General features: G+C 44.7%; 2 protein-coding genes across 4 annotated transcripts; both read right to left on the reverse strand.

Moving 5' to 3' along the window:
- Positions 1–135: 135 nt before the first annotated feature.
- Positions 136–5,117, reverse strand: LOC131104233 (SLAIN motif-containing protein 1-like). Of its 3 annotated transcripts, none has more exons than XM_078796921.1 (9): positions 4,702–5,117; positions 4,414–4,541; positions 2,798–2,917; positions 2,531–2,605; positions 2,277–2,423; positions 1,767–2,069; positions 700–828; positions 373–631; positions 136–290 (listed from the first exon to the last, which is right to left on the reverse strand). In XM_078796921.1, exons 1-9 carry the CDS (start codon positions 5,025–5,027, stop codon positions 233–235), a joined length of 1,545 nt encoding a protein of 514 aa, XP_078653047.1. In that variant the 5' UTR covers positions 5,028–5,117; the 3' UTR covers positions 136–232. The 3 variants fall into 3 exon arrangements, with proteins under 3 accessions (XP_078653047.1, XP_057907189.2, XP_078653048.1); XM_058051206.2 differs by having other exon boundaries at positions 136–308; positions 4,702–5,116; XM_078796922.1 differs by lacking the exon at positions 2,798–2,917 and having other exon boundaries at positions 136–308; positions 4,702–5,116.
- A 1,281-nt stretch (positions 5,118–6,398) lies between these two features.
- mrps9 (mitochondrial ribosomal protein S9) lies at positions 6,399–10,838 on the reverse strand. The gene is made up of 11 exons (XM_058051208.2): positions 10,686–10,838; positions 9,416–9,598; positions 8,930–8,992; positions 8,823–8,853; positions 8,673–8,752; positions 8,485–8,570; positions 8,330–8,405; positions 7,219–7,387; positions 7,031–7,139; positions 6,735–6,904; positions 6,399–6,647 (listed from the first exon to the last, which is right to left on the reverse strand). Exons 1-11 carry the CDS (start codon positions 10,782–10,784, stop codon positions 6,556–6,558), a joined length of 1,158 nt encoding a protein of 385 aa, XP_057907191.2. The 5' UTR covers positions 10,785–10,838; the 3' UTR covers positions 6,399–6,555.
- Between the last annotated feature and the right edge of the window lie 847 nt (positions 10,839–11,685).

Raw genomic sequence — 11,685 nt, forward strand, 5'->3', positions numbered from 1 at the left:
ATAAAAAGGTAATTTAATACCATTCCCTTGTGCTATAAGTGATGCAAATACATTCCCTTTAGCTTTTGCATGGCACATGTTGCTAAAAGGGCTAAATATAGTCATTACGCTTTAATATAAATAGTTGGTCATTAAAAAAAATTCTTTGCACAAAAGCAGCAGCGACAAAACCCCTTTGGCACAAACTGAAAACAGTTTAAATGACGTTTCTGATAAGCGCTTTCAATTTCAGTCAATAGCGGCTGTCCCTCCAGGCGCGGTCATGGAGGTTGCAGAAGGCCGACAAGCTCCTTGGGGGTGTCAGTAAACTGGAATCAGGACATTATGGTCACATCAGACTCACTTGGAAGATGCCACAAAGTATGTCTGTACCTGCACGCTGATCGGGCCACCTTGGTGATAGGGGTGGGGCTTGCGGTCTCATTGCAGTAGGCAGGCGGCGACAGGACGCTGTGAAGTGATGTTGACACATAGGAGGATGATTTACTTAGCAGAGGGATCCCACTCCTGCCGCCCAGCAACGTTGGCACCGAGGCAGAGCCCTTGATGGTGGGGCTGACAAAGGCGGTGGGCATAAGCGGCACACCCCCCGCACCCTGGACCCTGGTGTGCAGCAAGCTGGGGGAGGCCACTGGAGGTACAAGCACACAAAATGTGGGCTTTGACCAAAATCTCAAAAGGGGTGATGTGACGACTCACTAGAAGACTGCCGGCGAGTCACGCCACCCGGGGAATCAAAGCTTTGGCTGTTATGAAGCAAGCAAGCACTGGGAACGCTGGGATTACTGGGAGCTCCAGCGAGGTTAGGCAAGCTCCTTCGCATATGATCTGAAAACAGAAAGGCAGTCAGTATCTGGTGCGACTGCCATTGGGTTCAATTACCAGTCCGCCGATGCAGCGTCCCAACCATGCTGATGTTTTCAGCTTCCGGGATCCGTCTAAAGACATGGGGGCCGTGCATGATCATGCTGCAACATGAGGTGATGGTTGTGGATGAATGAAAAATGAGTCTGAGCATTGCTTCATGGTATCGCTGTCCATTCAAAATGCCTTGCCTCCTGCAAGCAGGCATGAGGGAGATTTCCTGTCTATATTGGTGTCAACGATATGGTTGTTTTTTATACCGGGCTGAAAGTAAATATTGATACTTTTAAAATATCAATACATCACCCAGCCCTAATTGTCTCCGATATTAAATAATATTTTCAGGCACGTTTTATCAAATACTACATCTCATGGGCTTTTATTGTGGCCAGCCAGAGGCAAATGTGCAATAATCATGCTGTTTAATCAGCATCTTGATATGCCACACCTGTGAGGGGGATGAACTAAACGCTTTGGGAACAATTTGAGAGAGTCAGGCCTGTTGTACATGAAAAATTGTGCAGTTACCCGATTATGACGTAAATCTCGCTAGGATAGAGAGATCATTTAGTATATAGAGAACCGTAGTACTGTACAGCATACTGATGTGTACCAAGAGTAACGCCAGCAGCAGGAGTCATCCCAAAGTCACTTCCTGCTGAATGGCATGACATCTGGAGGTCACGGCCGCCCCTTGTGATGACTTAAGAGGCTACATAAAGCTCCTTTAACAATTCCCAGCAACGGCGGTCAGATACGCGCAGCTCAATCTAATCCCATCAAACTGGGATCGGAAAGGCACTGCAGGCGGAGCTTTAAGCCCACTTGTACAAGAGGATTAGATGGTTATTATTAAGTTCATCAGAGCGAGGGCACTTAAGGTCAAGGCCACATTGGCTCACCTGCTCCCGGTGGCGGACGTCGCCGAGGCGGCGTGTGGTAGGCGAACCCTGCGGATGGGCGAGGCAGGGTGGAAGGAGGGGTGGACAGGAAGCTGCTGCTTCCTCGCCAGTCTCGGCCGCTGAAGAAGTTGTGGCCGTGAGACGGCGGGGAGACGTGGAGCAGAGCTGGCAGGGGACCGAAGTCTTCGTCTGCCAACTCGTTTCCCTCCCCCGGGTCGGAGCGTGCGCTGAGTGGGAAGGTGACGCTCTGGCTGCGTCGGTTGGCCAGGATGGAGGACATGCTGGCGTAGTCCTGCCTGAGTCCTGGATGAGCGGGACATGAGGAATGGCATGGCATGGCATGGCACACAAACACACACCTTGTGGGGTTAATAAAGCTGAAGTATCGATGAGCTCTGAGGTCTAGTACAGTTAGAGGGATGTGGGGGTGGGGGGAGGCATAACGGTGGTCGGATATCAAACATGAAAAACCACAAATGACTGAAATGATCACTTTGGGACGGGACTTACTCTCCTCCTGCAGCCGCGCTACCACCTGCACGTCGATTAGGTCCTGCAGTTTGTAGTCATGGGTGATCGACTCATCCTCATCCACTCTTGGGGAGATGAGGTCACTCTCCACGCATGGCCGAGGGCTACGGTGCCGCAGGCTGCTGCCTGGCAAAATAAAACAAAACATTCTTTTAAGCTGCTTTCCTCACCACAACTTCCCGCCCAGCTCCGAGTTAAAGACAACATTTGGAAACGAGTGTGAACGGTCTTACCACGGGCGAGGTGGGGAATGAAGGTCGGAATCCTTGCCTTACTCACAGAACTCTGATGATGGCGGAGTGACGACGCTGAGGGAAGACCAGATCTTAAGAATACTGTAGCAACCTGGAAGTTATGTGTAGAAAGATTGTTGGTGGACCGCCTCCACACAACATCGCAATAGATGTTACAATACCATCTTTGACCTTAACGATGGTCGCAACAATCCAGCATGAAAGCAGAACTTTGGTTGTGTGTGTGTATACATGCTGTGTGGTTACCATGAGTCTCAGAGGAACTAACGGGGGTGCAGGGACTGCCAATGGGGGATACACCTCCAACTCTACTCGGAGGTGGGGGGGATGAGACAGGGCTGGATAATGATCTGCACCAGCAGGAAGCTGCGGATGATTTAAGGAATCAGAGTATTACATTGGGCATGGGACACAATGAACACACAGAGATGGAGAACTGTACCAGACTGTATAACTCTATCAACACATTGCTACAGACATGTGACATGCAATGCATGATGAAGATTCTGACTTGCAAACAGCACTCAGTTTGGTTGATGATCCAGCTGTTGGTGGACGCCAGAAAGTTCTCATCCAGGATCATATGGTACATCGGTGGTAACGTCTTCTGCAGCCTTAGCAGAGAAACAACCCCAAAGAACGTTTTCGCCTCTACGTATGTTTGGAAATAGGGATGGTGTTCTTAGGGTCATATTCAGCATTTCTCTGCATCCAATGCCAAATAGCAACACATTCTCCCAAGCCTCGTCTAACTCATCATGGGCAAAGTTCAGAATCATCCTTTTCTCATGATGTGAGATCTTGCATGAAGCTCCAGAGTGAATGCTATTGATTGGGTGGTTGCTGGTGAATATTCTCATTCATCCAGGTCATTGTATTCTCAGGGCATTGAATTGATCACAGCGGTACTGTTCAGGTTGTCTGAGACATTTGGCCTTTCACCGGTGGCAGCTTCGTCCGTTCATGCTCATGGGCTAGAAAGGACAGATCAAGTCTGAAAGGTTGTGCACGATCTAAAGTATTTGTCTTCTAAAAGGGTATAGGCATGCCCAGACAAGAATGGTTTCCACTCTTTTGTGGCACAAAATGTCATTAAGCCATAATCAACGACAGTCACCAATAACGGGCGTCGTTTGGGTGGAATGACATTCCAGTCAGATGTCATGTGGTCTGGGCTGTACTTCTGGACTGTATCGTACCAACAGTGGTTTTCACCGAGCTTCCTGACAGGAGCCTGTACTTCATAGGAACACGGGATCAAAAACTATTTCCATGCAAACGAGTACAAATGCATCAATTCTAGTTCTGTATTTGTTGCCTTTGTATTACATCTCTCTGTAAAAATGAACCTGCCATCAAAACCATGAGCTGTTCACATCTTTGGACTTACAAAATCAACAGGGGATCAAAACCGTTACTGCCACATGGGACAAGAATAGTCCAACTCTGTTCCATCCTTTTGTAAAAAGGTAAAATTGAAGTTGCAAATAAATCCGTCTTTGAGAAGAGTGTAACACTGGAGAGTTATCTCATCGGCACCGCCAGTCACTGACACACTGAAGGACAAAAAGACAACTGTCTCACGAACTGGAGTAGTCATTGTGAACCGCAAATAGATTTGGGAAGTAAACGGGTGGCCAAGTCTCAAAGATGGCGGTAAACGGTAATAAAGTGGTACCTGACTTTTCATTCTTAATTTGCCACAGGCTGAAACAGAGCTGTATGAAAACCAAATGAATTGTTCCCATTGGAACTAATGCCTGTGTTTTTTATCGGGCCGCTTAATTTCGCTTGAGTGTATGTAAAACATGTGCGAAAATAGTTGTATATTTGTAGAAAACAACAAATAACTGTTCTCCCACCTGACTTCAGCCTGAAGCGCATAGAACGCTTTATCACCTCCCATTCCGGATCATCCAGCACTTGCCGGCACCACTGAAGGGGGGTTATGGTGCTCTCCACCTTTGAGGCTTTGGCGGACATGTACAACCTGTTTCAGACACACACAAGTTCATTTAGGAAAGCCCTACCAACAGTGGAGGCAGCGGCTACAGCCTTCAAATGAACAGGATTGATCAAGAATGTTATTAAAAGTACTTTTGTAATGAATTAACAATAAGCTAATGTAATGTACCACTAAAACCACTCACCATGTTTCATCTGAGCAGTCAAGGTCCACGTCCAGCAACTCCACCTCGTCTAGAACTGACAGCACGGATCCGTCAGGCTGTTGGAGATCCACACCGGCGTCCTCTTGTGGCATCCGGGAGGCCATCGGGGAGGCCAGCGGGCAGCAATGACGCCCCGCGCCGGCCCTCGTGCGGAGCTGCTCGTTGTGGAACTCCAGCCTGAGCACAAGCTCCTGCAGCCTCCTCACCTGCAGATCGCCGCTCACCGGGTTGCTGTTGCAGTCCACCACCGGAACGATGTTGGGCTTCAGAAGGGCGGCCTCCATCTGAACTCGGCGTGCACACATCCACTTGCTGGGGTACACGTTAATGCCGGCGGAGTATTAACTTGGTGGAGATGTGATCAGAGCGTTCGCCTGGAGGCTTCACTCAATTGAACACTCTTGTGACTCCGCCCACAGCCCAATAAGCTCCACCCTCAACCGGCTTTATTACTTCATCAAGTGCACCTGCCACAAAGGATAAAATAGAATGACCACACCTCCTGTAAAAACCAGAGGTATACTTTTACTTGACATTTTAAGGCCATTGAATGATTTGGTGAGTTTGCCTTTAATTGATCATGATTCGAATCAGATACAGGAGAATAAAAGGGAGAAATAGATAAATACCATTCCAATAGTTTACAACTGTAGCTTACAAACTCAGGCAGGCCTTGGACGCATGGAGGCTTTGGGGGCAAAAGGCTCTTTGTTAACTTATTTTACATAACTATATTGTGCTCTAAATTGTATAGCATTACTTCAAATAAGGATGGTTTTATGTTGCCATTGTTACATTTTCTTGTTTCTGTATTGAGAAATTGATGTTTTAAAATGTCCACAAATATGTCCCGTTTTATTTTGCTTACAACCATGTAAAATGTTTTTTAATCAAAGAAATTGAAAGCAAACTCGCAGTCATTCACAGGCTTAAAAAAATATTCAGGTAAAAATGATCAGCATCGACCACCTCAATTCATGTCGGCAAGTGTATTTTGGCACCATCTAGCGGCCACACATCGTCACTGCACTAAAGTCATCTATGTCACATCAATGTCCTCGGGGAGTCGCCCCAAATTATTTGATACGCTTGCGTTAGTTAGCACCAGTGGTGGGAGTAACAATTGCTATTTCAAACATCACAATCATACATGTACTATACATAAATGATCTGGAAGTCTACTACACATGAACTAAGTAGTCAAAAAGAGTTATTGTACAAGCTAACAAACACCGCTGCCTAGCGGTTTGGTAGAGAATTGAAAATCACAAGTCAAAGCAAGCAAGCTTTTACATTTTTGAAGTTTCATCAAAAAGTAATGCAATAACCACTTCCCATATTAACCAAAATGTAAGAAAATACATTAATGGAGTACTCCCATTACTAATTCAAGAACGTTTGGAGAGTAATTATAACTAATTTGCCCAACACTAGTTTGCGATGCGGTCTCATGATATGACCATGAGACTGTTTAAAGGAACCCGGCATGCTTAGAGTGTGACAGAAAGCAAATGTACCTGGAAGACACACAAAGAGACCTGAAATAACAATTTGAATCCAACACCCTCAACCTGAATCTTCTTGTTGTGAGGAAGCGTTATCTAACACACCACCCTGCTGAAAACAAACAATACATTACACATTTTAAAAAGCTGTGGCTAAGCAAAAAAAGGTAATCCTCTTAGAAAAGCAATGGACGTTTATTCATACACAGAACATAATTTCTGCTCATAAGCGCCATCTGGTGGCTGAGCATGAAATGACTGAGGGATCTCAGTTTAAAGTGAGGAATACCAACAAGACAGTTTCATTATTTCACACGTTCCTACAGTATCAACGTTTCTTCCAGGTGAATTTCCTCCTGGCACCTTCCTGACCCGGCTTTTTCCTCTCTCGCACCCTCGGATCTGGGGTCAGCAAACCAGCTAGCAAACAAAGCGATGAAAGCCAAAATATTGACTCAGAACACGTCATTTTGTAGGAGGGGAAAGGCTGCTGTGTGGCTTCCTCACCTTGCCTCATGGCCTCTACGTCTCCCGCCGACAAAAAGCTGCAAATGGCTCGGGAGATGGCAAGCCGCAACGCACCCGCCTGGCTGGACCGCCCATCACCGCTCACGCTGCACTCCAGGTCGAAGCGTCCCAGCATGTTCATGAACTGAATGGGGAACATTAGCTGTTCTCTGCATGCCCAACACCAAAAGAGGACAGATGTGAGGACCAGTGAACACCAGCGTGCACAGTATTCAGAAGGATTGGACAGTAGCAGGAGTGTAGCAGGAGCTGACATTCACAAAAACGTGGCCAACCTGTCTTGTAGGACAGGAAAGTACTGGAGGTAGTTCTGCCCGTTGATGCTGATAGATCCAGAGCCACCATCTCTCAGAACTACAGAGGCCTTTGAAGTCTTTCTTCGTCCTGAGAATAAAGACACTTGTTGCCCTTTGTGTGCGTAAGTAACAAGAAGTACGCAACAAGAAGGTACAAGTGTATGTACCTTCAGCGGTGCTGTACGCCACGCCCCTTTCATCCTTCTCCAGTGCTGGGATTGTATCCTTTCTGGCTTGGGCTGTAAGCTGCCGGCGGTAATTTAGGACAAACTGCTCCTCCACGGTGCAGTAAGGCAGAGACAACAATCGCTCCATTAGCTGGAGGAAGCGAGTGTACTGAAAGGAAAAAGCAAAGACACAAAAATATTTCTTTGTTAGTTTTCCAATAACCAAATACAGGGGATCCTCGTATATTTGCAGATTTATGGTCCAAAAAACAATTTTTAATACACAAATTTCAAATAAAAATGACAGAATTGTGGTAAAACAGATTTTTACAATTTTTGTTTTTGACCCTCAATCTGCAAATGTGCGGCGATCCAGTGGTCCACTTTGACATTAAAAATTGTTTTTGACCATAAATTGTAATTGTCAATATAATTTTTTAAAAAATACTTTGTCCACAAATCTGTGACTTGTCCAAAATATTTACAAAAAACCCCTCTAAATATTTTAATCCTAAAATTGAATAGAAAAAAACTTTTTGAAAAAATATTTTTTGCCTACAAATCTGCAAAAAATGATGACCACATATCTTGACCATACATTTTTTTTGTACTAATCTGCAAATTGTCCCAAAATATTCACCCCAAAAATTGTCACTGGGAGTCAGGGAGTCAGGCATCTTCCTTTAAACTTCTAACCTGATATCACACGTCTGGAAGAATCACTAGGCGTCATGCTATGGAGCAAAATAATGAGAATGTTGAAAGTGAATACAGTATTTTTCTATAATTGCAGTATTTGTCTTCTACTGAATCCAGTGGCATCATGATAAAAGAAGCATAATGTGTTGATTACACAACATTAGTTTGAGAGTAGAGCTGCAGGCTGTTCTGGTATCAGCAGTGAAATGCTGGCTCGGATATCAGTCAGAGAGCCAGTATCTCTGGTCTTATCACTGATAATGATATTTCGTCAAGAGTCGAGATTTCACACCTCGAACGCACTGCAGTTAGTCCCGGAATGTGACCGATACAAAAAGCGGGGCTCTATCGTACAAGCCCAAACAACACGGAGTGCTAAAACTCTTAACCATGCGGCCTGACAGTCGCTTACATCGTGAATGGAGATGGTCTCCACAAGCAACTCCTCCAACTCCTCCTTCAGGAGCCATCTGCTTGCACTCAGGGAACTGAAGGGATTAAAGAGAGAAAAGTAGGTGAATTAGACTGAAGCATTTCAAGTCATCATACATCCCTTTATGCTCCTACATCTGCTTGACATCCTTGGAGAGGAGTCCTTTGGCTCGTAGACGATCCTGATGCCTCTCGACGTTGAGGATTTTACTCTGTGTCTCCTTCCAACAGACAGTGAAAAGACGAAGATGAGGAGTATCAGTTTGATGCTGGATTCATTCATACACATGGTGGAAAGGCGTCTGATAAAAATAAAAACGTACGTGCATCAAGGAGTAGTAGGCCTGTTTCCCTGTGTAAAACAGAAAGTGGAACGGCCGTCCATCCGCCCCCCATTGGACAGCTGCCCCAAAGAGAGAGGGCCATAATTAGTCCAAACACTTTACAGTCCATATTATGTCCACATTATGTACCTCGCTGTTTTGGGAAGATTTCCTCTGGATGCTAAAGAAGACAGGCAGTGTGAGGGCAGAGGGTAAGAAAGATTGATGACATACATGTTGACAGTCGCTGTCTTTACCTTCATGAGGGGCCGCGCCTTCTTCTCAAATAGACCAGAGGGGAAGAGGTAGGCAATGCTCCTCTGTGGCGGGGGGAACAGAAAATATACAATTTAGACAAAAAGAAAATGTTAGCTTATGACAATGACGACACCTGCGAACAACAGAGGTCACGCCGTCAGAGTGACAGGGGTGGAGTCACAAGCTGCTCACTGGTTCAAGGAGGGGACACTTTGGTGTGTGTGACAGCAATGACAGTGAACAGACGGTGGCCAATGTGTGCAACAGTTCACCACAAGTTCAGCGTGCATAGATGCGTCGTCATTAACCGCCCAACAGATGGCGCACTAAGTGTGTGTGCGCCGTCCTGCTATGTTGGTTCAGTCAATGACGGAACAGGTGGAAAGGAATCGAGGAGGAAAAGAACCAGTCACATGTGTATAACAGGTAAAAAAAAGGGCACACAAAGAAAAAACGGGAGAAAAACAGATCAAGACAGTCCTTACATCTACGTCCTCCTGAGTGAAGTTCTCTGGGTCTTCTCCCATCATGTTGGCCAGGTGCCGCTTGCCCACGTTGAACTCCTCCACCTGCTTCTCAATAAACTCCATTGTGAACTTTTCGGGTCCAGCAGCTGCCAGGTTCTTTCTGTGCGTGACTGCACTTGTGGATATCTGCCTCCTGACCACCTGGAGAAGAGGTGGGGGGCAGCATTCCATAAAATGGAATGATCTACAGTCCAAATACATGCGCGTTAGGTTAGCTGGACAGCCTAAATCAGGAGTGTCCAAATTTTTCCCACCGAGGGAAGGATGCAAGTGCCACTTTGATATATATATATATATATATATATATATAACTGACCTGAAAGATAAAAATAAGCGTTTACTTAAAACACGAGGCTACATCTTATCAAAAGCTGAATCCTTGCCAGGGATTTAGGTTTCTCTGCTGCTTCTGCAGCTGCTTGTACACTGTATCCAAAATAAACAGTTTTGCATCATCCACACTTTGACTTTCAGATATGTAAACTGTAAGGGATCTACAAGTACATCCTCAGTCGAATCATAAAACCCATTCCAGTCAGTTAATTCAAAGGGTCCTGTACCAAATGCTCTCCTGGTCCTCTCAGACACTATTATGGTACAAGGCACCAGAGGGTCATATAGGCAACGATTTATATGCCCCCACTGAACCATAACACAAGTCTATCATAAAGTCAACCCACACTGACTAAAACCACCCACTATAAAACTTAGATGCTTCCTAAAATTACGGTTGTTATTTGCTGTTTGTTTTGTTAAATTATCTTTAGTGGGTCGAACTCTGGATCCCCGCTGCTCTACATTTAGTGTGAGAACATGAGTGTGTGTGGTTATTTGCTTCTATGCTCTTGGGACACAGCTGGGATAGACTCCAGCTTCCTACTGACCCAGGATGGGATACTCAATAAGGTTGAGGTAGAAAAGTGACAGAATGAGTCTTTATTCGCCCAGCAGTTGATAAATACAGGAATAGCATTTACAATATAAAATAGGAAGATAAATTGTATGAAGCGGTCTGAAAAATGTTGCGGTTAATAACAATAAGAACGGCAATCAGCCTATAGAATGAAATACAACATAGCTTGGTTTTATGTCAATGAATTTATAACGAGAGTTCCGCTAGCTAACAAGCTAACTCAAGGACGTCAGCGTTGTAAGCTCATGTTTGTTCTTTTAAACATGTCAGAAGACAGGAAACATTCACTCCTGAAGCCAAACAAAAAAGATTTACCTGCCGACTCGCATACGACGAGACTTCTTTTAAACGAGAAGAGGACGTCCCACATCTTCTGAGGCATTGCACTACAGCTCGTGTACACGGTGCCGCCATATTGGCTGCCACAGCGTCAAGTCACACCGGAAGTATTTGTATCTCGGACTATGAAAACCCGGAAAAGGACGCTCTGCAAAGAGCATCACATCGTTTTTATTAATAAAAAAGGGGTTGTTATTTTTTTATCGATTCCCATTCAAGCCACTGAAAGACATCCATATAATTATGACCCAAAATTCGAAATTACGAGATAAAAATTACATACAAAATCGAGCTATGAGATACGAACTGCGCATGTGCGGAGAGCCGTGTGACAAAGACACCCGTGAAAAAGGTGACACATGGGCAGTTTGTATCTTAACATTTAGACTTTTTCTCTGCCAATTCTGACTTTTTATCCCATAATTATGACTTACTTATATATTTTGTTTTTGTTTTTTATTTCAGTGGCAGAAACAGCCTTCCACATTTATTGTCATTTATATATAGTATATATAGCTATATAGTTACTATATATAGTATAGTATATAGTTCATTTTTAAAAAGCACTTCAAATTCCTAATGGAGACATGTCATATGTGTGAGGGATCCACACCAAGACGACGGCAAAAAATGCACCGTAAATTGAATAATAAGAAGCACATGACAATATACAAACCATGAAAGAAACCCGTCGGTAAAAACAAACTGTTTAAAATGTTTAAATCGCTTCAAAACAGTTGAACAATTGGGTAATGACTCAAAGAAGCCACTTGAATGACGCCACTTCTTAAAAAGTCTGTGCTCTGTAGGGTAAAAGCACACTGTGAATCTATACGGTCATGGAGATACATAAGACCACACAAATAAACTAAATGTGTTTCTGTTTTGCTCCCACAAATGCACAGAAAATATCTGTGAGTGCTCCCTTTGTGCTGAGCGCACCACCAGTGACTGTGGATGAGTGTGCATCTGTTGC

This window comes from Doryrhamphus excisus, linkage group LG15 (assembly GCF_037039965.1).
Source record: "Doryrhamphus excisus strain RoL-2023G ecotype Guam linkage group LG15, RoL_Dexc_Guam_v1.1, whole genome shotgun sequence".
NCBI classification, from domain to species: Eukaryota; Metazoa; Chordata; class Actinopteri; order Syngnathiformes; family Syngnathidae; genus Doryrhamphus; species Doryrhamphus excisus.